This window comes from Pollicipes pollicipes, unplaced genomic scaffold, assembly GCF_011947565.3.
Source record: "Pollicipes pollicipes isolate AB1234 unplaced genomic scaffold, Ppol_2.1 Scaffold_3447;HRSCAF=4054_pilon_pilon_pilon, whole genome shotgun sequence".
Taxonomy (NCBI): domain Eukaryota; kingdom Metazoa; phylum Arthropoda; class Thecostraca; order Pollicipedomorpha; family Pollicipedidae; genus Pollicipes; species Pollicipes pollicipes.
In genome coordinates this window covers 24,931,597-24,954,853 of record NW_023596297.1, presented here as the reverse complement: position 1 = coordinate 24,954,853, position 23,257 = coordinate 24,931,597, and the positions used below count along the sequence as shown (strand labels likewise).

Genomic DNA, 23,257 nt, shown 5'->3' with positions numbered 1-23,257 from the left:
TTCTAGACACAATTACAGTTTTGTTCTTGCTGTGTACATTTTTGTACAGCATTCAAGATTACCTAAGGTTTTTTGCATTGATGAATGTAAATGATGTCGCTAAGTGGCAAACATTTGTGGACAAAACGTTGTTGCTATCCCTGCTTGTACGCAGCATCACTCAAACGGTGCGGCGATGGTTGCGTTGTGGAGCATGCGTAAGGTGGGTGCGGATGGATATGGATAACTTGAAAGCTGTCACGTGGTATTTATTCCGATTGCTGCATGGCGTACCTCCATAAGTAGAGCAAATACAATGTAACGCATGACTCTTGAATACGTGCTATGGCATTACGGTAATTTGAACACCTTGGAATGACACATTGGAATGGCGTTTGTGCTAACGTATATCATAATCAGATGGGGAGACTTCTCCCGACTTCAAACGAAGCCAAGCCATCGAAGGGTGGATACAATTTTAGAACACACAGCCTGTGACCTATTGAGATGAGCCAGAAGGGTACGATCCCCTGTGTAATTTTAACATATACTGCCTCTGCACCAAAGGGTCTGCACCGAATGATCTTCAAAAAGGCTGTTTCAGCTCAAAACCTCATATACATGTAGAGCACTCCCTTTAAGATACATTGTGGTACCTTTGAAAATCAAAGGCCGAGCTATTTTCATTACTTCTCGTAACAGCATTCCGAGCCAAATAATGTGACGCACAAGGTGGCACTGACATCAACATTTTTACATTTGTGAGGAAGGAATTAAAAGAAAAAAGGAAGTGAGGAAGGAATTAAAAAATAAACTCGCAATTAACTCAGTACATGCGCGGGTGAAAGTCGGATCAGCATTGTAACACACCAGGTTTTTTGCTGGCTTGATCCCTGGTTGGCCGGGACCGGCCGGGTTGCGGGCGGATATTTTGAAAAAAGTTGTGTCTCTAAACGGACCGATCAACATCAGCGCATACTAATTTCAGTATTTGATCAACATAGCAGGCATGGTTGGCTGCTTTTTACATGTAGTGTTCAGGGTTCACGCGCGGCTGAAATGGTTGAGGTTAAAGTGGTTTTGCTTCGTATCACCGGACATGTTTTGGGAACATTTCAAGCTTTGTTTGAGGTGTCTTTGTTGACATTTCCCTCTCGTACAGCTGGGTCAGTCATGGTCAATGGTCGGTCAGGTGCCGTGTTCCCCAGTCTGTTGTGCATTCTCATCAATTGTAATATGAAAGTCCGTGGCCTCGTGACCGACCAGCTTATAAGCCGTAGAAGAGCCCGGCCCGGCCCGCCCCGCCTCCCGCCCGCGAAACGCCTGCGAAAACCGGTCGCGGGGCGGCCGGCCCGACCGTCGGCCGACGCGGCCTGGCCTGCGGCCGGGCGAACGACCGACTCGGGCCGGGTGCGCACCACGTGCAGCGGCAGGCACCAGCTGGCGCGCCGGCCGGCCGGCCGCGCACCGGCCGTGCGCGCGCGGACACCGGCGGGGAGGGCGGCGGCGGTGCATGTAGGCGGGGGTGGCGCCGGCGAGGTGCGTGCAAGGACGATCAGACAGCATGGAGGCGCTGGACCTGGACAAGAACGTGCTGGAGTTCGGCGGCGGTGACATGGGCGACATCTGGGGGCCGTCGGAGGTACTTGACACGGTGAGTGTCGGCGGCGGCCGGGCCATATGGCCGCTGCACGTCCTGCACTGTGGTGCAGTGTTGCAAGCGACTGAAAACGCTGATGTCGCAGAAAAATTGTATGCACTGAACTGTTCTGCACAACGCAGATTGCAAGGCCAGCCTGATCTCTGAAACGTGCTCTGATGCCACCAAAGGTCACTGACCTAGATGAACTGTGCGTCAGGTTTTCAGTGACCTCTCTGGTTGCACAGTGTGGATATGCAATTAACATTCCAAATCGACAGCGTCGCTGGTTTACCTGCGAGTGTTATTAACCCTGAACAAATTGTAGGCCACCGTCTTAAGTTGGCATTTACCTCTTATATTGTACAATAAGCACGGCCAGAAGCACTCAATCCGCATGTTTTTTTTCTGTTTGCATTCTTCCTCAGCCCTGAAGGTGTCATTTCCTCACGTGCGTATGCCTTTTGCCAAGGAAGATTGTTATAAGTCACTGACCTACGTTGACATTCAGACGCAGCGAGCTTGATCAATGGTTGACCCAGGCCAAACACTATTACAGCGGGCCGCACACTGAAGGCTGAACGGGCTGAATGTAACAGTGCCCGGTAGTCACATGCGCTCCCTAACACACCCCAGAGCGGAGTGCGCGTGTGCTGACACTTTCGGTGCCACTCACGGTGGTCTCGCACCGGTTTTGTTTCATCCTCTCAATTGCAAATCCGTGGTTATTCAAGCCCACAGGTGATTCTCCAAGAGGCGTAAAGCGATTCCCCAAATATGCGTTAAGGATATTCGGGTTTTGGAAGCACATTGCGCAATATTAACCTTGCCCTTTGACTAACCACGGCCTGATTACTCTCGGCTGAAAGTGCATAAGCAAATGTCTGCCACACTTATTGTCCTGGCTGCTTCAAGGGTACACCACTGTGCGACCAAGGTGCAAGGTCCAAGTCCACTGCCGGTGGACGTTACAAATGTGCACTCACGTACGTTCAAGGGGCGAAGTTTGTGCCGGCCGACCCAGTGACCGAATGTACGCGTCTCTACGCTGCCCCTCGATCCTTGCTGGTCGCGTGGAGTTCAGGGGGCATCGAGATATGTCGTTTCAGGTGGCATATCACCGATAGACTCTGTTATCTGGTACAGTCGTATTGGCGTCGCGCTTGTCAACGGTCATATGACATTCCTGGCTGGTAGGCGAGCGTAGCTGGCAAACAGTATGCCGCGATCTATTCCAGTGTAGCTAGCAAACAGTATGCTGCGATCTACTCCAGTTTTAGCGAGCAAACAGTATGCCGCGATCTATTCGAGCGCCAGTCGTACCGTGTTCATCACAATCAAGTTAATTGAACATGATCGTGCTCAATCAACCGCTGTGAACGTATTACCAGTTACCAATGGCGGAAGGTCTTTCAGCAGGAGACGAAAATGTCAAATGTCATGTCAACGATTAGGATCGAAAATCGCATGCATTGGGCTTTGTGAAATGCAGAAAGAGGTCCTATATACAATTTCAGTTTGTCTGCCGTATAATTTGTGTGCAGTGGTTGATAATACCCTGCGTTTTATGCGTCATTTAGTGAACAATTTCCTGTTCATGTCAACGCAACGGCCGGCTGAAACGGTGTGGTTACGTGAAGCTGAGGCAAACTGAACGGTCGTGATGAGCTAGCCGGCCGGCGCCGTGGCCGGTGCGCCTCACGCTCCGTCGCTTACAGCGCCTTGTGATTGGTATCACGCCGTATTGTCCGTTACGACTATCGTAATTATCACACCCGCTCGCCACGTCTTTGGCGTTCTTTATCTTTCGCGCCTGGCACGTCCATCGCCTTCACGCCTGGCACGTTCGTCACCTTCACGTCTGGCACGTTCGTCACGTTCATCCACGGCTGTCGTCCGTCACGTATGTCAGACGCTACGGCGTCACGCTGGCCGCATCCGTCACGCTCCAGCGCGTCTGCTGCCGTGCCGTGCGACCGGCGGGCTTCCGGCGGCACGCGCCGCTTTCGGCAGTCGAGCAGCGCCTTCCGTCGGCCGTGTTCCCCGCCCCCCGCCTCTACCTCCCCTCCCCCGCCCGCCCCGCCCCTCCCCTCCCCCAGTCCGCCGCAGCCGTGAGGAGAGCCTGCACGCGCTGGCCGCCGTCGTGACCGGCGCCCCGCCCGTTGACCGGTTTCAGGTCCGCAGCGGCCAGCGGGAGGCATGCGCGATGCGCAGCGGGTCGTGATGTGGCATGCAGGTTTGGCCCGACAACATTCAGTTGCGGCTGAGTCGATGGGTCGTGATGTGGCCTGCAGGTTCAGCCCGATGGCATTCGGGTCGCGGCTGAGTCGATTGCGGCTTCGTCCGTCTGTGGCTGCTCCGTTCGGGAGCTGGTTGTGGCAGCAGCTGTTGCTGATGACCCCTGCGGACCGTCGTGTCTGCTCACTGCCTTGCCAGATGCACCGTGCACTCGGCCGGGCGGCGCTGCAGCGTTGGTAGCGCGCCGGGAGCGCCGCTCTGCCAGCGACAACTGTCGTTACCGCCACGTCATGGAGGGCGTGACGTCACAGAGTGGCGATAGTGGGGCCCCAGAGACCAAAGCGGTGTTTGGTGGTAACAAATCAAGAACGCATCAGCCATTAATTGAAAGATGTGTAGCCTAGTGAAATATTCCCAGCTTTTGAGAATCCTTACGCCTGCCCACATATCAAACAGAGGCTGCAGCAGGCTTACAGTGCGCCCAGTTTACTGAGAAGTGCCAGACAATATTCGGATAGGGTATAAATCGGTGGATATTTGCACACCGGTCAGCAGCAAGGCCCAGCGATCCCTCTTCTGCGTCGGGAAGCGAATCAGTTCCGTCATGTGTCGTATTGGCCATTTGTGTGCGTGCATGTGTGCGTGCATGTGCGTGCATGTGTTCGTGTTCCGTGTTCGTGTTCGTGTTCGTGTTCGTGTTCGTGTTCGTGTTCGTGTTCGTGGGCGTGGACGTGGGCGTGGGTGTGGGTGTGGACGTGGGCGTGGGCGTGGGCGTGGGCGTGGGCGTGGGCGTGGGCGTGGACGTGGCGTGGGCGTGGGCGTGGGCGTGGGCGGTGGCGTGGGCGTGGGCGTGGACGTGGACGTGGACGTGGGCGTGGGCGTTGCAAGTTGATGTGATGCTTACTCACCGAGCTCCGGACCCCTCCCTTGGGACCACCCTGGCTGTATCCCCGGTCACAAGGCCCACATCACCTGGTAAATGTCATGTCACCTGGCAAATACCGTGGAGCGTAAGAAGCACGGTATGCACATTATGCTTCGGTCCACAATGCTTCATGCTCCAGTAATATACAGTATGCATATTTCACTGCCAGTACTGCAACTACCGCAATGCTGTAAATGGAATGCTCCTCATTTCAAGACATTAGACAACACAATTTCTCGGTGTAGTAAGTATGCTCCTCGATATGTCATTGTTTGATTACGTCAACGTACCTTACACAGTATTGGTTAAGAGCTAATTGACCACCGTTTTATCTGGAAATCGTGTTCACGGATGTGAGACATGATCGACTTGACAATTCTATTTGTTTTGCCTTGATTGCCACATGGCTAATGGGATGACAGGATGTGAATGACGTTAGGATGACGTGGATACCTGGGTGTGAAATGGTTGCCCCGAAAAAGTCCGCATATCTTTGCGGGCGTCTAGCTAAAAAACTAGAGGGGCTTAGGTCTTAAGAAGGGTGGCCTATGAATTGCAGTTGGCTATTTCAGTTCAAACCCCAGGCAAATGTGGAGCACTCTCAAGGAATGCAACGCACGTTGTCACGCCCTTTTATGGAAAGCCAACGACTACACTGGCCACATTAGCGCTCCAGGGTCTATGGAGCCACCGGGATTGAAACCCGGGCCTCCACGTGGGAGTCCGACAAGATAACCGCTCGATTATTACGCCCCGCATGCATTGGCAACACCCTGCAGAGAGATATAAAAAAGTTGCAGGAGGACATCTCGAGAGAAAGCATAGGACATGTCATATATCATTACATTTCGTACCTTGAACACGCGACATCGCATATTTGCCTCGTGCTAGAAAGGCACTGCTGTTGGTATTCTGCTAATACCGTGTCAAAGTGGATCTTTTTGGGCGTTTCTGTGTCTCTCTGTCCCACAATTGATTTCGAAATTATAACTACTGAAAGGGTGTTGGATCACGTGTTACTGCGTCTTTAATGCGCCTTATCTGGACGGGTGGCAGAGACAACACCCTGAAAGAACCATCAAGGCAGCTTTGCGCGAATACCATTAGCTCACATCTTATGAGGCTGCGTGATAGTTTCGACTCTTTCCGAACCCAGTGCAAAGCCGCCCATAGACATAGTTGCATTTGGGGGAGGGGAGGGGGCGGCAGCCACAAGACTGGGTCAGCTGGGGCGTAATCGGATCATCACACCTTGCGACCGCTCGGTCACCGGCCCCCGGTGCCGGAGAACCGGACCGGACCGGTGGGCGGTGCCGACCCCGGCACACCCAGCCCCATGACCCTTGCCCAACATCCCCGCCTCCTCTTCCACCCCGTGCACTGCCGTCCGCACAGACAGCGCCTGTGGATGGCTGCAGCAGCAGGTCTCTTGAGATAACCGTGGGTGGCTATCCTCTGCACTCCTGCAGCGATGACGAGAGATGATATCACTTGCTGTCCGGCGTCACAGCTGGTTACACGGGCAATGACGATTACCTCAGCAAGTCCTGGCGCTCTCCAGCTCTTAGCTCAGACTTGTTAGGTTGTCCGTTCCCGGCTGCTCTGCATGACTCAGGGGCAGATGTGGCTGTTCATTACAGTAGCACAGGGAGCCATTATCAATTTCCGCACACTTAACCTGTAGAACGGACGCAAACCCCCTACGTTGTCTAATAACAGATGACCTGTGTGCTGAAGAACAACACAAGTTTCACAACAATCATTACATCGAGGAGGGAAACGTTTTCAAAGTGGTTTGTAAGCACATTGGGATTTCGAGTCAATTTGCTCTATACAACACGCAACGGGCCCCGTGTTTCCGGTCAAGATACGGGGGGGGGAGGAGTTTTGAAGCTTTATATAATGTGTTGTCAGGGGTCAGGGCCCCTAGCACTAAACTAAGCGGTTTCATGAGGTGCCGATCAGGGTCATGCAAGCCAGTAGGTCTATTGGTAAAACTGGGATAGATCCAGGAAACCGGAATGCTATTCAGAACATCGCAGCACCACTTTGGGCCTCAGTTACAGTGGGAGAACTGATCCAGAGGTAAGTTCCCGGTTCTGACCCACTGGTAGAGCAATCAGTCACAGGCCCCTGGTAGTGGCAGTGAGCAGAGAACCCCGGTACGGAAAAGCGAGCCAAGCCTTAAAGAGACGGCGAGGAAGCCCTGTCGGCGCGAGAGCTTTATGTTCGAACTTCGGAACACACTCTCGGTACCTTCAGGGGGAGCGCATTCAAGCTATTTGCATAAGAAGCTCTTGCGTCAGAAGCTTTTTTGTGTTGCATTAGAGGTGATGTCGTGGAGAAGTCTTTGCATTAGAAGTTATTTTGCGTAGAAGCTTATGCGGTAGCAGTTCTTACATTAGAAGCAATGTCATGTGGAAGATTTTTGCCGTAAGTTTTGACTTGTAGAAGTTATGCGCTAGATGTTCTTGCATAAGACGTGACGTCACGTGAAAGTTTTCGCGTAGAAGGCTTGTTGCATAGAAATAATGACGCGCAGAAGCATTTGTGTTGTGCCGCATAAATCGTATGCATGACAAATTCTTGCATCAGATGTAATGTCGCGGGGAATGTTTTGCCTTTGACGTCATGTAGTGGAAGTTTAGGCGTTAGCAGGAGTTGCGTTAGAAGTTCTATCGTGGAACCCACCAGATTGTGCCGTGACTCCAAACGGTCACGTGACGGGTGCACCCCCGCCCGAGGATATCAGATGGTTTCTGCTCAGCGAGCGGTCACGGGGCTGTTGCCTCTCATAGCGTTCCATGAGCGTACAGATACCTAACGTGTATAGATCCGTATAATTCACACTAACCTTACAGCGCATTGTCTCGTTGGAGCCCGCGTGCGCGCAGCCCCGTCAGGCCTGACTGATGACGCGGGTCCTGGCCCTTCCGCCGCAGGGCCTGCCGGAGGGCGACGGTCAGTGGCACCCTTCCATGAACTGCTCAGAGTCCGTGGTGCTCCGGGACCGCATGATCACGGAGGCGAGCCTGCCCATCAAGACCGAACACTCCTACTGCAGCGCCGAGGCCGACCAAGCCATGGTCATCGTCAAGGAAGAGGTGGACGGTGAGAGAGGACGCAGAGAGGGGGATAGGCTGGTGACAATGCGGATCAGCTCCTGACGTCCGTTACCCAAAACCTAAGCGCCAGTTGTCGTATCGAATGACAGACGCTCCATCAGCAGCTGACGCCTAACGTCCGACACCCCACTGAATGTCTGCTACGAGTACCTGACACTCTTCTCACACAACGTGACGGCAGACGCCGCAAATATTTGTGGGTGTCGTCACCCGACATTCTAGTAGCGCGCCCTGAAGGCCTGACGGAAGCGTTGCCCTCTGACACCCTCGTTGGCAGTATGTTTCGAGTGTCGGACACTCTTCTGACCTCCGTGTGGCCGGGCACGGTCGGGCTGCATTCCTGTTCTGCCGGCCTGGAGCCGGACGGTGTGGCGCGCGGCGCGCCGTGCAGTTAAAGGGTCAGCGACCCCGGCCGGCACCGGTCACCGCTGGGGTCAAGGTCGTCCATTGGCGGTCGCGCTCTCTTGTCCCGTCGCTCGCCCGTTCCCCGCCTCGCTGAGATAACTGGGGCGGGCGACACTTCCGAGCGGTTCCATGCCGGCACATGTACGTAACGTCTCGGGCTTCTTGGATGGATTAAGGAGATATCTCCTGTTTAAAACGCAGCTTAGTTTGTGTTGAACTGATCGCTCACGCTGCATCGCTGCCAAGACCGCTAAATTACTCTGTATTTTTTCTGTTGCTTTTACATATTAACGGAAAGGCCAAATAAAGACACATTTTTCGGAGAGAAGACCAGTAGTCAAATCACGTATTCGATACCATAAATAACTTTCTTTCTTTCACTAACCGGTGACATTGGCCTTGTACGCACATCGCTGGTGCTGTGGTCGAACACCGAACGTCTTATCCCTTCGATGTCCATACTTAGACCTGGACAAAGGTGCTCATGATCCAGGCATGTTCTGGACGCACTTGGCCAAGGAGACGGCCGCTTCCCGCTGCCGGCTGACTCGAGAGCGAGTCTGCTGACAGTGGTCGGCCGCCGCCGGCCGTCCTCCGGCTTGGCACGGCGCCGTTGAACCCGCCGGCCGCCGGCTGACGACGCTGCCACCGATCGTGGCTACTAAAATGCGCCGTCATGACTGCTGAAAGACGGACCGGCGGCCGGAACGCGGGCGAGTGGCGTAGTGCGCCGATTGCAGCCTGTGAGGCGTACGGTGGTTGTTTGGGACGATATTTCTGTGCTCCGCACGCTATGACTAGCGCACGACCATACTTGGGCTCTGCTTTCAGCAAATGTTGGCAGTTGTCAGTCGGGGGCAGGAGGGCCGCGCCACGTCTGACTTCATAAACGAGGTGTCACACGAGTCAGCGGACAAGTGCCCCTCCAGTTGTGTCGTAAAGCAAGACCACTAATGCAACGGTGACAAAAACCCAACCCTGCATGACTTGTTCGTGCCCTTCACAAACGGACGTCGCATTTTACGTAAAGGGAATGGTCCACTTTTGAAGATATTTAAGCAAGCATCGTAAACGATGAGATAACTTCACTGATCAGTAATGCTTTGTACTGAAAAAGGCTGCTCAAGACAGCACAATTTGTTTCTGTATCTATGCTCTACATTTCGTCATTACTTGGTTACGTCATCGTACCCTGCACAACATTGATTTAAAGCTAATTGACGGCCGTTATATCTGGAAATCGTGCTCACGAAAGCCAGATGTGAATGACTTGACAATTACATTCTGGTCGACCTTGATCTCTGCATCCTTAACGAAATGGCTGGATTTGAATGACGTTATTATGACATCATGGATACCTGGCTGGCGTTGACATGGTCTATCCGAAAAAGTCTTCACATCTTCGCGGGTAGCTCAGAAATTCGAGAGGATTACGTCTTTAGAAGGGCCGGACGGTGAACTGCACAGAATGATCTTCAAGATGGGTATTTCACTTTAAAACATCATGCAAATGTGTAACACTCCCTTGTATCCTTCGTGAACGACAAGCACCTGCCTGCCATCACTCAACCACCGTTGAAAATGATTTGACGACCACTGCTTTGTAGCGTGCATCAGGATCAGTCGCTGGAACTGCGACTTCTGGAGTTTGAGACCTCCCGGATAACCAGCGTAGTTGATGCACCCCAAAGCAGCAAGGAGTTTGAGGCATCATGCTAGTCCTACCCACGGAGCGACGGACATCCGCGGCCAGTCCTGTTCACGGGGCGACGGACAGCCGCGGCCGGTCCCACCCACGGGGCAACGGACAGCCGCGGCCGGTCCCACCCTCGAGGTGACGGACATCTTCGGCCGGTCCCACCCTCGAGGCGACGGACAGCCTCGGCCGGTCCCACCCGAGGGGCGACGGACAGCCGCAGCCGGTCCCACCCTCGAGGCGACGGACATCTTCGGCCGGTCCCACCCTCGGGGCGACGGACAGCCGCGGCCGGTCCCACCCTCGAGGCGACGGACATCTTCGGCCGGTCCCACCCTCGAGGCGACGGACAGCTCGGCCGGTCCCACCCACTGGGCAACAGACAGCCGCGGCCGGTCCCACCCTCGAGGCGACGGACACCTCGGCCGGTCCCACCCTGGGCAACAGACCCCGGCCGTCCCACCCTCGAGGCGACGGACAGCCCGCCGGTCCCACCCTCGAGGTGACGGACATCTTCGTCCGGCCTCCCACCCACGGGCAACGGACAGCCGCAGCCGGTCCCACCCTCGAGGCGACGGACATCTTCGGCCGGTCCCACCCTCGAGGCGACGGACAGCCGCAGCCGGTCCCACCCTCGAGGCGACGGACATCTTCGGCCGGTCCCACCCTCGAGGCGACGGACAGCCTCGGCCGGTCCCACCCGAGGGGCGACGGACAGCCGCAGCCGGTCCCACCCTCGAGGCGACGGACAGCCTCGGCCGATCTTACCCTCGAGGCGACGGACATTTTCGGCCGGCCCTGTTCAAGGGGCGACGGACGGTCGCGGCCGGTCCCCACCCACTGGGCAACAGACAGCCTCGGCCGGTCTTACCCTCGAGGCGACGGACAGCCTCGGCCGGTCCCACCCGAGGGGCGACGGACAGCCTCGGCCGGTCCCACCCGAGGGGCGACGGACAGCCGCAGCCGGTCCCACCCTCGAGGCGACGGACAGCCTCGCCGGTCCCACCCTTGAGGCGACGGACATCTTCGGCCGGTCCCACCCTCGAGGCGACGGACAGCCGCAGCCGGTCCCACCCTCGAGGCGACGGACATCTTCGGCCGGTCCCACCCTCGAGGCGACGGACAGCCGCGGCCGGTCCCACCCTCGAGGCGACGGACAGCCTCGGCCGGTCTTACCCTCGAGGCGACGGACAGCCTCGGCCGGTCTTACCCTCGAGGCGACGGACAGCCTCGGCCGGTCTTACCCTTGAGGCGACGGACATCTTCGGCCGGTCCCACCCTCGAGGCGACGGACAGCCTCGTCCCGCGGCCGGCCCCGCTCACGGGACGACGGACGGTTGCGGCCGGTCCCGCCCACTGGGCAACAGACAGCCGCGGCCAGTCCCACCCGAGGGGTGACGGACAGCCGCGGCCGACCCCACCCGAGGGCAACAGACAGCCGCGGCCGGTCCCACCCGCGGGACGACGGACAGCCGCGGCCAGGAATGCTGACATCCCTGGGGCAGGTTGGGGCTCGGATGGCGAGAGTGAAGTGTCGCTTCTTATACGTCATGGGTGATCCATCTGGTGAACGTGGCGGGTGCTTCAAGGATGACTCGTGGCCATGTGATGGGGCGGTGGCGAAGGATCTCGGCACCCGTAGCGACGATGCCTCATCACATATTTTGCAAGTGAGAGGTGAAATGCCCTAGGGTTTGGTAAGAACTCTTTTGACACATGACCTATTGAGAGCGGGAATTGCTAGCTCTGGAAGTTTGCTCCACCAGTTGTCGTTTGTGCGGTAAAATGAAATACTGTAATTCTGCATCATTAGGCCGTTTTCATAATTTGGCACGGGAACAACAATGCGCTTACGCGTTTCTTTGTTTCACGTTTTGCTGCGTGCAAGTTAATGGGAACGTCAAGGTTTGGTTCCATGCTTGGAACATCAGGAAAAGGCGCTTTGGACCCAGTCTCTGGGAAGATGAGAACTATATGCATATATTTCTCAGAAAGCGGTGCTAAATCGGATTGCCACCAGCAATGCATGTTGCAAAACTGATGCACCTCTGGCATATCACAAACATGAGAGAGTCTGCGCAAGAGAGAGAGAGAGAGAGAGAGAGAGAGAGAGAGAGAGAGAGAGAGAGAGAGAGAGAGAGAGAGAGAGAGAGAGAGCGAGAGAGAGAGGATAGGGGATAGGAGGGAGAGGGAGGGGGGGAGAAGGAAAGGGAGAGAGAGAGGGATATATATATATATATATATATATATATATATATATATGCATATACTTGCATAAGTCGTGGAATTTTTGGCCGTGGTATCCATGCTCAAGAATGAATACCACCGTGGAGCAAATTCGTTTTAGGTGTCACATAACCAATGGTTTTATCCGTCTCATCGTATTGCGTCGTATTGCATCAAGTTGTTTGGTCAAATCTCAATGAGAAGACGCTTATGAAACATCTTTGTTGTTGTTGAGAGGCTGGCTGTGGATTATCGTCCTCATCATGCGAACCCGCCGTACGGCGCGAGATTAGATGCAGGTATGAAGAGCAAGCGATGAGATAACATCTGCCGTGCAGACCCCAACATTTGCCACTGCTGTAGAGATGGAGAGCCAGCCCCGCGCTAACCACGGTGTGTGGACGTCGTTGCAGAGATGGAGAGCGAGTGTTTCCCGGCGATTTCGATGTGGAAGGCATCCGGGGTGGACGACAGAGACCAGAAGGTTACCGTGCTGAAGCCCGTGCTGAAGCGCCGCTCGGCCGCCGCCTCCGGCCCCACTCGGCAGCCGCCACAGCAGCAGGTGCGGCTGCCAGCAGCCGCCGGCGGTGCGGCGCCGCAGCCGGTGGCCAATCGCCTCATCGCTCAGGCGCAGCAGGGCCGACAGGTGCTGCCGGGCGGCGCTGTCCACGCGGCCAAGGTATCCATCTGTCCGTCGGCGCACACAGAGCACTCGTCGGTCTGCTCGTTCACACGGCAGCATGCCGCCGTCTTATGTTGTGTGCGACTTGGCTGCACAGTGCGACAGAAAGGCGCTATTCATTCGTGCAGATCAACAGGCACTCTGTTTAGCCGTATTCCGCGATCGTGCTGACCAGTAGCGTGGTCGCTTCAGACCCAACACTTGCCCTGGCCGTGTTCCTGGTGACTAGAAGAGTCATCCCCTCAGACCCAACACTGCTGCCGGAGTTGCTGTTCAACTCAAGCCGCCATATCCCTGTCTCACGTCTCAGACCCAGCACTGCTGCCAGGGTTGCTGCTCAGCTCGAGCCGCCATATTCCTGTCTCATGTCTCAGATCCAACGCTGCTGCCCCGGCTGCTGCTCCGTTTGAGCCGCCATATCCCTGTCTCACGTCTCAGATCCAACACTGCTGCCCTGGCTGCTGCTCAACTCAAGCCGCCATATTCCTGTCTCACGTCTCAGACCTAACGCTGCTGCCAGGGTTGCTGCTCAGCTCGAGCCGCCGTATCCTTGTCTCACGTCTCAAGACCCAGCACTGCTGCCAGGGTTGCTGCTCAGCTCGAGCCACCATATTCCTGTCTCATGTCTCAGATCCAACGCTGCTGCCCCGGCTGCTGCTCTGCTCAAGCCGCCACATCCCTGTCTCACGTATCAGACCCAACACTGCTGCCCCGGCTGCTGCTCCGCTCCAGCCGCCATATCCCTGTCTCGCGCGGGTTGAAGCATCGCGATTGTTATCACCTGATGGACTTCTTTTTGTATGGACCCCGTCCGTCATGTCGTCGCGTTGACACGTGCCCCGTGGCTTGCTCCCCCACGCCGCGTGATTGAGTCATGGTGCCGCGCTCTGCGATCTGACAGTAGCCGGCCAGTGGAGCTTTCAGCATGCGTCGCGCTGTTCTGACGAGCATGTCTATGTTTGCAACAGGTATCAACTGGCCAGTTGCGACCGCAGACCATAGTACTGACGGCGACCGGGCCAGCCACTCCTCGTCGCACGGCCGACGGTACCGTCATTCCCCGGCTCAGCGTCAAGGTCGAACCCAGTTCAGGTGAGCCCAGTCCCTGTCGTGATATAGTAGCCAGATATACCACCAGGTCAGGTCAGGTGAGCCCTATCTCTGTCGTCCTATGGCAGCCAGAAGGTAGCTAAACGGGTCACGTTTGACCGGGTCAACCGAGGTCGTACAGCAGGCTCCGATGACACAGCGTCCCGGCCCCGGCCCTGGTCCCGGCCCAGGCCCCGACCCCGGCCCCGGCCCCGGCCCCGGCCCCGGCCCCGGCCCCGGCCCCGGCCCCGGCCCCTGCCCAGATCCAGACCCAGACCCAGCCCAGCTGGCGCGCGGTGTCCATCCTCACCAATCGTGTCATTGGCAAAAACGCACAGCCCTGGAGCGGCAGGATTGCGCTCCTGTGCCGCTTCTCACCCGAGTCGGCGCCTCTCGAGAGACCTGGTCACTTTGGCCCGATTACTCACCGCGGGAACGGTGGAAAGGGTCACGTTTGACCTTCAGCCGGTCTTTGATTTATTGTGCATCGAATTTGTCGGCGCCTCATATGCGCTATGTTTACGTGTCATGGTTGGCTCACCCCTGAATTCCACTTTGCGATCTTCGACCGTGAGCATGGGTCATGCTTGGCACATCGCACCCTTCGCAGTGTCGCTTGCAAGCATTTAGAGGTTGTTAACTGACGAGGTTGTTAGCATTTAGAGGTTGTTAACTGACGTGAATATGGATGCCGCCAACACCTGTTGGTGACACTCACCTGCTGTGGCAGCGTTCTCGCTGCCGCCAACTCCTCCATCGTCTGACTCGGACGGCGGCACGTCACCCGTCCACACGGGCTCGCTGGCGTCGCCCGTGCGCGCCGCCCCCCAGCGGTCGCCCAAGGTGCTGGTGACGGCCGGCAAGCCCGTCTGCAGACAGACCATCGCCTCGCCGCTCATCTCCGGTCACTGGGTGAGTGCGGACCTGGACCGGTGGCCCGGCCCTGCCCTCGGGCCCGCTGTCGGGACGGCGACGCTGGATACGAATGAGTCGCGGAGCGGCTCGCAAGGCGTGCGTTAAATGATTTTGTACCTGAGTGACCGGCCAGACCCGACGCGATCCAACTCTGCAATTTCGCTTCTGGAAGACTTACAACTTTGCATCCCATCGGCATACAAAGATAACATTTTGGCTACATGGCCGCATCATATTTTAACATTCCTGTTGAACCGTTTGCCTTGATTCACTTGATTTACTTCAAATTGTTGACCCCGACAAGTTCAACGCGCACCTTGTCCGCACAACGCTGCCGCACTATTCGCTGATTGACTACTTTAATTTCCACCTATATTGGAATGTATGGCACAATATGGTGCCATGATAGAAGATTGTAGACAGAAGGAGTATCTTTATTTTAGTGACGTATGGTGCATCTGTCTGCCTGTCTGTCTATCCCATTTTGTATTGCGTCGTTACCGGACCGGACGGCGGGTCGCTGAATGGGGAAAGTTGGACACGATGCACACGCGGACATGACAACGTGCATTGTCAAGTTTCGTGGGAGCGCGGCCTGCGGACAGCGCGTGGTACTTGCTACAGTGACTTGCTGCAATGTGGTATGGTGGCCCATTGGTTTTGAAAGGGCGGCGGAAAAGTGGAAGCGCACGAGCCAGCAAAGTGGGTGTTCAACACTGTGCTCACCCCACAGGGGCACCGGCACGGCCGGCGTGAGGACTGTGATTTTTGTGAGGTTTTTGAGTGATTTTTTGGAGGGTTTTTAATCAGCAGGGGCTGTGTATCATACCTGTGCCAACCCTGCTGTTGACCGAAGCGCCCTGTTTTCGCCCGTCCTTTGGAAGTGCTGCGAGCTGAGTGTATCTTTTGTCCAACAGAAAAATGGGGCATACGACACGTTATGCCTGACTGAGGAAGAGAAACGGACCCTGGTGACCGAGGGTTATACCGTACCATCTCGGCTGCCGCTGTCAAAGACGGAGGAGAGGTCACTTAAAAAGATTCGGAGGAAAATCAAAAACAAGGTGAGCGCGATCGACTCCCACATCATGTAAAATTGTGTTTAGCTGGGATTGAACGCAATCTTACCCAAGCCCTGGTGGCAAGCTGACTGGCGCGAGAAAGCGGCTGTGGATGCTTCGAGGATATGCACAAACCCTTACGGTAAAAGGCGTAACTTTAATGTTTTGTTTAAGTGACTTCATTAATATCCCGGTGCATCAGGAGATTGTTACGTGCACATATAGAACCAGATATCGATGCGTCCTGTCATTGGCTGTATATATCTGTTGAGGGGTGTTCCGGAGCCTTGCAAGCTCATGCCGTGCCGTAATGCGTGCCTCCACTACAGGGCTGCCCCACAAAGGTTATGGCTGCCCGCAACTTGTGCAGAAATGACCGGAGAATTGTGTTACATGCTTGGGCCTCAGTGCGTCGGGATTGTTGAAGGGATGTTCCACACATAAGATATTGGAGCAAGCATGAGATATTATGAAATAAGTTCACTTACAGCTATTGGTATGCCTCTACCAACTTCTTTTATCTAGCATAAAACGTGATTCGTGTTTGAAACTTGTACTGCTTGCGCGAAATCGTTTGAGATCCACCCCGAATGAGCCAGACGACTGAACGATAATATTCTTTTTGGCCTTGAATGTCGCATGGCCAATGAGGAGGCAGTATTTGAATGATATTTCTGTGGCGTCGTACATACCTGAATGACCTTGAAATGGTCTGCACGAATTAGTTCGCACATCTTCACGGGCGTTTAGCTCAGAAACTAGAGGGTTTTAAGTCTTAAAAAGGGCACGGCCGGAAACTGCACGTAATGATCTTCAAGACATGGGTATGTCAAAACCGATGACTGGTAAGCCATCACTGTAAAGCTCAGCCGCGCGCCTTAATGTGCGTCGGTCCTCGCCTTGCCTCCCAACTGTAACTACCCAACTGTAACTGTGACCGCAACTGTATCAACACTCCTCCTGCCCGGCAGGCTCCGTTGGCGGTCTTCGTAACCTTCCAACTGCTCTGTCCACGACCCTGATCTATCTGCATCCTCGCCAGATCTCAGCGCAGGAAAGCCGTCGAAAGAAGAAGGAGTACATGGACCAGCTGGAGCGGCGGCTCGTCCGGATCGTGGCCGAGAACGATGGGTACCATGCACGGCTAGCAGAGCTAGAGGACGAGCACCGTCAGCTGGGCAACCAGCACAGCCAGCTGGAGACGCGCAACGCCTTGCTGCTCCGGCAGCTGGCGCAGATGCAGCTGGCGCTTGGACGGGACGCCGGTAGTAAGGTGAGCCGAGAACCGACTGCGACTCGGACAAGGTAGGCAGCGCCGGTAGTGTAGTGCTTAACGCGTCTGTTGACGCGTCTGCGCTAACCACTGCGCGTCTGGGAAACCAGAGGTACGGGGTTCGATTCCCCGCGGCGCCCGCCCTTCCCGCCAGGGTGAGAGGCAGGCGACGCCTTATAGCCTGAGCAGCTGAGTACGTCGTAAAGCCCCAATGACATGACATGGGTGCTATATCGTAGGCTGTATAGGGTCGGTGTGTAGCGGATGGGTCTGAATGAAGCAGCATTCACAACACAGCACCCAAATCCTATGGTTTTGTTGTTGATCGGGTTATGCACAGGCATGCGGCACCATCGTTTCTGTTGCATGTTGCAAACGTTCACGTTGAATATTGTGTGCAGTTTAATGGTACACATTCTTCTTGCAGGAGCTGAACGAACGCCCAGTGCTAATCAAAACTGAACAGTTGTGAAGCCGTGTCCGAAACATCTCATTAAGTAAGCTTGAAAGCAGGGAAGGTGTGGAGGTTCTTATCGCTGGTTTAGTCTCAAAAACCTTGGCTTTGTGGCGTGTCTGCGGATGAGGGGGAGGGGGCAGCCTATGATAAGGATGGGTCCAAATTAGCGTTCTGGGGGTAAACCGAGCATTTGTGGTCCAAGCTGTGGAAGCAATCCGATCAGCGCTGTAACTGGGAGGCCGCAGAAGACCCACAGAGAAGGAGAGGGGACATGACCCATGGAGGACGCCAGAGTTCTTACACGTTTGTTCGCCCACGTATTTCTTGTCATACGGGCCGCTGTATACAACCGTTGCCTCCAAAATGCTTTTGAAACTGCTGATGTAGGATGCAAAAAGCATCAAAACAGGAAAGCCGTCGTCAGCTGTGATGAGCCAGGCCACCCGGCAGCACGCACGAAGGCCTCTGCTCGCCGGGGGCACACAGGCACGTGCTCGGCTCTGGCCTGCGTGGCCCCGGGGCGGCACATTCACGTGGCGCTGCGCTTGTTCCCAGGTGCGGCAGCCACCGGCTCAAGCGCTGCCGTCTAGTCTTCCATCATCATCGGCGGCGGGCGGCGGGCGTCGCTCCAGTGACGCTCGCGAAAGGTCCGCAGGGCTAGAGTGCCGGCGTGATAGCGACAGGCCGCGCTCGACAGTTCGTTACGCCCCTCTCCGCCTACCAAGATGTGTCTTATGTTGTTGATGCCGGACACTCCGGCGTGTATAGGCCATGCGTCATGGGACGGCGTGAATAGGCCATGCATCATGGGACAGCGTGCATGGGCCATGCATCATGGAGACAACCATGGTACTCCACAGGGTCACAAACGGCAATTCGGAGCCAAGCTATCTTCTATCGACACAAATATTCTCTTTTTAACAGCATCCGATCGGGTCCAGGGCCTGGATAATGTCGATCTGGATCTGGCGGAATACAAGTTAACGGCTTGCTCCGAACTAAGCCGAAGGTGCTTGAGAATGGAAACAGGACTAGTGTTTATGAAACGCTAATATTATGAATGTTTCCGTTCAGAGCACCCGCACTTCCTACATTCCAGATAAGAACATATATATTAGCATGATTGATGCATGCATTATAGCATGGTAGCATTATAGATTACTGCTGTCGGTTTATGGGTCGCACAGTATACCAGGAAATGTGTATGTGTACGCGTTCCATGCCATTTAGGTCTTGGTATCGTTTGTCAAATGCAGACGCCATGAGCTTGACTTGTTTTGAACGGTGATTTTTTAAGGGTGCTGAGTTATCGAGTCTTTTTTGGAAAACTCACATTTACTACCCTTGCTTTCCAGGAACTCCTTAAATCTTAAAGGAGTGCTCTATTTTGGAAAAAGTTAGCCAGACGTGTATGAGAATTTCCCGCCCTACACCATCTCCCATCGTAACTAGTCGTGATCTGGACAACTTTTATCCAAACTGGAATACTGTGCTTTTGTTACGAACAATTCAGAGGGAGGGGGAGGGGAGGGAGAGAGGAACGGGGAGATGGAGATGGAGAGGGAGAGGGGGAGATGATAGAGATGCTGCAGGCGGGTTACGACGGAGGCATAGCATCACTCTTGCATACTGCTTCCTTTCAATGGGCCCCAGTAGTCTGACTCTGCTCACCAACAAAAGTAAGCCACCTATATGGAACCCTGCGCGCCCTCAACCACAGAAAACCAAACAAAACCACAGCAAACCAAACTCCAAGCGACAAGCCTATCTCCTGGCTTAGCGTATAACCAGAAAAATAGTAAGGAACAGGGAATATCCTGTACACGTACCGCCAAAGCGCATCTTGATGACTCCCGCAGTTGGCGTAAGAATGCATGACGTAATAATACAATAATGAGCATTTGGCACCGATTTTGAACAAAATGTAGAACTGTGGTCGAGCTAAGAGGGTTAAGTCATTTTGTTTTCGGTCGGCAACTGGATTGGGCTTCATATGTTTCAATTTGATCAACCATGTCATTTCATGACTTTGGCCACAACAACCAACCGATTTGATAGCTATGTTATCAAGCTAGTTTTCCACATCAAAATTCGATTTCATAGTGACAGGGATTCCGAATTACACAAAGACCAAGAAAACACGCGCACCGTATTTATCGCCTTCTTATCAGCTCTGCTTGTCTTTCGCCATCAAAGCAGAATTTCCCAAGGGCAATATTTCTCGCGGTGGCCTCGCGCTGGGTACGGGTCATGGCACTTACAACAACTATTGCATTTGTTAGTTAACAAAAATACACACGGGAGGCGAACGCGTCGAAGCAAAAAACATTAATATCATAGAGGTGCAAAGCACGTTTTGAATATGCAAGATAAAAAGGAATGAGGCAAGCGGTTGCAAATGCGATTTCACCAAACGGCACGGCATCCTCCCCAAGAAAAAGGAATTGCAAGCAAATAAAAGATGGGACACAGTCAGACGTGGACTGATGCGCGCACTATGAACACCCGAGATGAAAGAAAGGCACCGAGGTCTGCAATCAACGCAAGAGCGCGCCGCGTGTCCCGAATGCCCATTCCGGGCGGCAAACCTATCGACAGCATCTCTGTATGAGACGCATGAGAACAGTCCAGGGGCTAATCACCAGTCCAGGGCTATCGAACAGAAAAGCGCAGACACAATTCGCGTCTTGCGAAGCAGTAGGCTACCGGGACACGCGCTGCAATGTCCTGCAAAGCTAAATTAAATTTTGTTGAATCATGCTAATTCATATGCTATATTCAGCTAAGTTATGTAATGATATGGTGGATAAACCGCGGAGTAATACCTCAGGACGAGGTCAACCGACGAAGGCGAGATTGCGCGACAATCCTGACACGACGAAACTTCGTGCGGAGGCGTATAACTAACACAATACACATAACGGTAGGCAGTGCAGTACGCACGATAATGACTCATTATGTAGCGTACTCAAGGAGGTCCATGGGCAGACACCTGGCAGACCAGCGAAACCGACCCAATGCTCACAGGGTGCTAAAACAGTGCCTGTGGCCTACTTTAGAGTGCCGCGGGTCTCGGTCCACTTCACTGCACCATATTACCGCCCAGCTCTCGGTCGACGAAGACTGTGGCGATGCCGGCACTGCGAGAGGCTTACGGGAGCGGGCACGGCGGCAGAAAATGGAGGCAGCTGGAGTGTGACGTTTTACAGGGCGGAAAGCGCCCGTAGTCCACCGATTCCCTTTGCTTTCATGCACGCGGCTGTTTGAGAAGAGTTGCCAAACTATTATGGTGAACGGTGAGTGTCCTACGCGCCCCTCCTAAAGCGGACGCTTCAGCTCATGACGCCAATCTGCTCTACGGCGATGGCCCGCCGGTAAGGGCGCAGCAACTTGTAGTACTGGTCGTTTGGGACCACGGCTCGGTGTAGAAGAACTTGCTCACCCAGTCAAAATTTATCCCATTAAGCTTTTAGTCATATGCCCTCATATGTGTACTTTGACGGGCAATTGCGCCGCGAGGGGCAGCCCCTTGAAAAGGACGAAGTGACTCACACAGCCATTCAAAGCACTCAACAGCACTGTTTGACCGGACTTTGCTGTGGGAAATTTTGAGCTCCACCTCTCCTGGCAGCCTTGGCTGCCGGGCTAAGAGGAGTTTGTACTGTGAAAACCCCGCAGTCTTGCTCGCCTCAGCGCGATACGCTAACAAAAGCAGTGGAATGTGTTCGTCTCGGCAGTCGCGCGCATTGTCATCGAGAAATGTAGCAAACATTGAAATGGCCGTCCTAATGTCTCATTCCACAATGCCATTTTCACGGGGGTGGGCGCTGGAAATCGTCGACTTATCGATACCCAGGCACTTTCGCGCGAGTTCTAACACCTCGCTTACAAAGCAACCACCCCGATCGGAGTACACTTCCACTGGGCAACCAAAGCGAGCTATGAAATGGTCAACAAGGACCTGTGCTACGCTGGCAGCCGACACATCATTTAACACGCGCACGGGTCGGGGGTCAAATTGACCCCCCGAAGAGTTTTCCAGAAGTTTCCGACCGGCGCGGCGTAGCCGTGCCAGATTTTGCATAGCTGTAGATAATTGAATAGCGGATCGTTTGGCATCAAGAATTGAGATGTGCCTTGTAAGGTGGCTGACCTATGGCAGGTCAAAGTCAGGCCATGGTTTCAGCGAAGGCAATTTCTTCAGAATCCTTCAATCTGATCCAACAATGGAGTGTTAGGCGAAACCATACATATCTGAAATGCTATCCTAGGCAACACAACAGTTGAATGAGCGTATGAAATTAACCTTAGGTCAGGTATGAAGGTCACACCAAGGCTAAAACCAACCTGTTTTGATACTTTAGGGCTTGCTGTGTGGGATAGTTTCTGGTGCTCATTTCGAGTTTATTGATAGCAGGAACAGCACCATACGTCTTCCATGGACTTCTTAAAGATCAGAATAGGTCATTGACCTAAAGTGACCCAGGTCAACATTTTGTTTTAGGAACATGCTGCCTAGCGTAATCTTTGTCGCTAAGTTAAATGCAAAACTCAGAGCGATCTTGTATGATTTTGGTCACCTTGACCTTCAAAAGGCCAAACCAGGTCACTGACCTTGGATGAAAATGTGACTTTTTGCCTTGAAACAGTTATCTAGGTTCTGGGGGCACTTTGGACACCAACCTGGAACTTGACCTTGTTGATCGCCCCCACCCGAGCGAAGGGTATCAAGCCGGCCACCCGGGCGAGTGTTAAAGGATAGGCTTCTGCTCACTTTGAAGAGAAATCGACTACAAGTAGCAAGCGTTTATTTCGGAAAGGGGTGCCCGGTAGGCTAGTGAGAATGTCTAAATCCACTAGTTTAAATGGATGGAACGCATGCATGCGACCTGTTGCGGCTCTAGGGGCCGGCACCGGTGCATTCGTACCCTCACAACGGCGGCGCTGCCGGCAGGAGCTCTTTACACCGTTCTCCAGATGCAGCCAAAAGAAACGGAGACGGCATTTAGCCAGAACTTTTTCTGGCCCGCAATGTCCACCGGATGGACTGTTGTGTAGTGACTCAAGGACGAACATCGTGAGTGACGCAAGCAGGACAAATTGAAGTTCATCATCTGATTTGGGACGGAGATGATACGAACGGAACAAAGTGCCATACAGCAGGCAGAGGCGCGCTGCAACGTTGCAGTAACGCATTGCTGCACCGTTGCAGCGCACCGTTGCAGCGTGCCGTTGCAACAGCGCGCTGTGTAGTAAATGTCGGCTTTGAGACTTGATGCGCCGAGATAAGTGCTTCGTCTGTTCGGAAATGGCTGGGCCAGCCTCCCGTTCTGTATGAATAAAGCTGAGGGACCAATGGGCACTGTCAGTAACACGGACCGCCTGGGGAGCCGGCTCGGTCTGAGTCTCAGGCGTCGGCCGTCTGCGCCGGTTTGCGATTCAGGGCGTCGGCCTTCTGCGCCGGTTTGCGACTCAGGGCGTCGATTGTCTGCGCCAGTTTGCGACTCAGGGCGTCGGTCGGCTGCGCCAGTTTGCGACTCAGGGCGT

General features: G+C 54.4%; 1 protein-coding gene across 1 annotated transcript; it reads left to right on the top strand.

Annotated features, from left to right (window-relative positions):
* Positions 1-1,543: 1,543 nt before the first annotated feature.
* Positions 1,544-18,978, top strand: LOC119092337 (uncharacterized). Its single transcript, XM_037215302.1, has 10 exons — positions 1,544-1,633; positions 7,724-7,892; positions 12,647-12,753; positions 12,835-12,912; positions 13,884-14,007; positions 14,735-14,916; positions 15,837-15,983; positions 17,023-17,253; positions 17,681-17,750; positions 18,266-18,978. The coding sequence occupies exons 1-9, from the start codon at positions 1,544-1,546 to the stop codon at positions 17,723-17,725; spliced, it is 1,173 nt and encodes a 390-aa protein (XP_037071197.1). The 3' UTR covers positions 17,726-17,750; positions 18,266-18,978.
* The last annotated feature ends 4,279 nt before the right edge of the window (positions 18,979-23,257 follow it).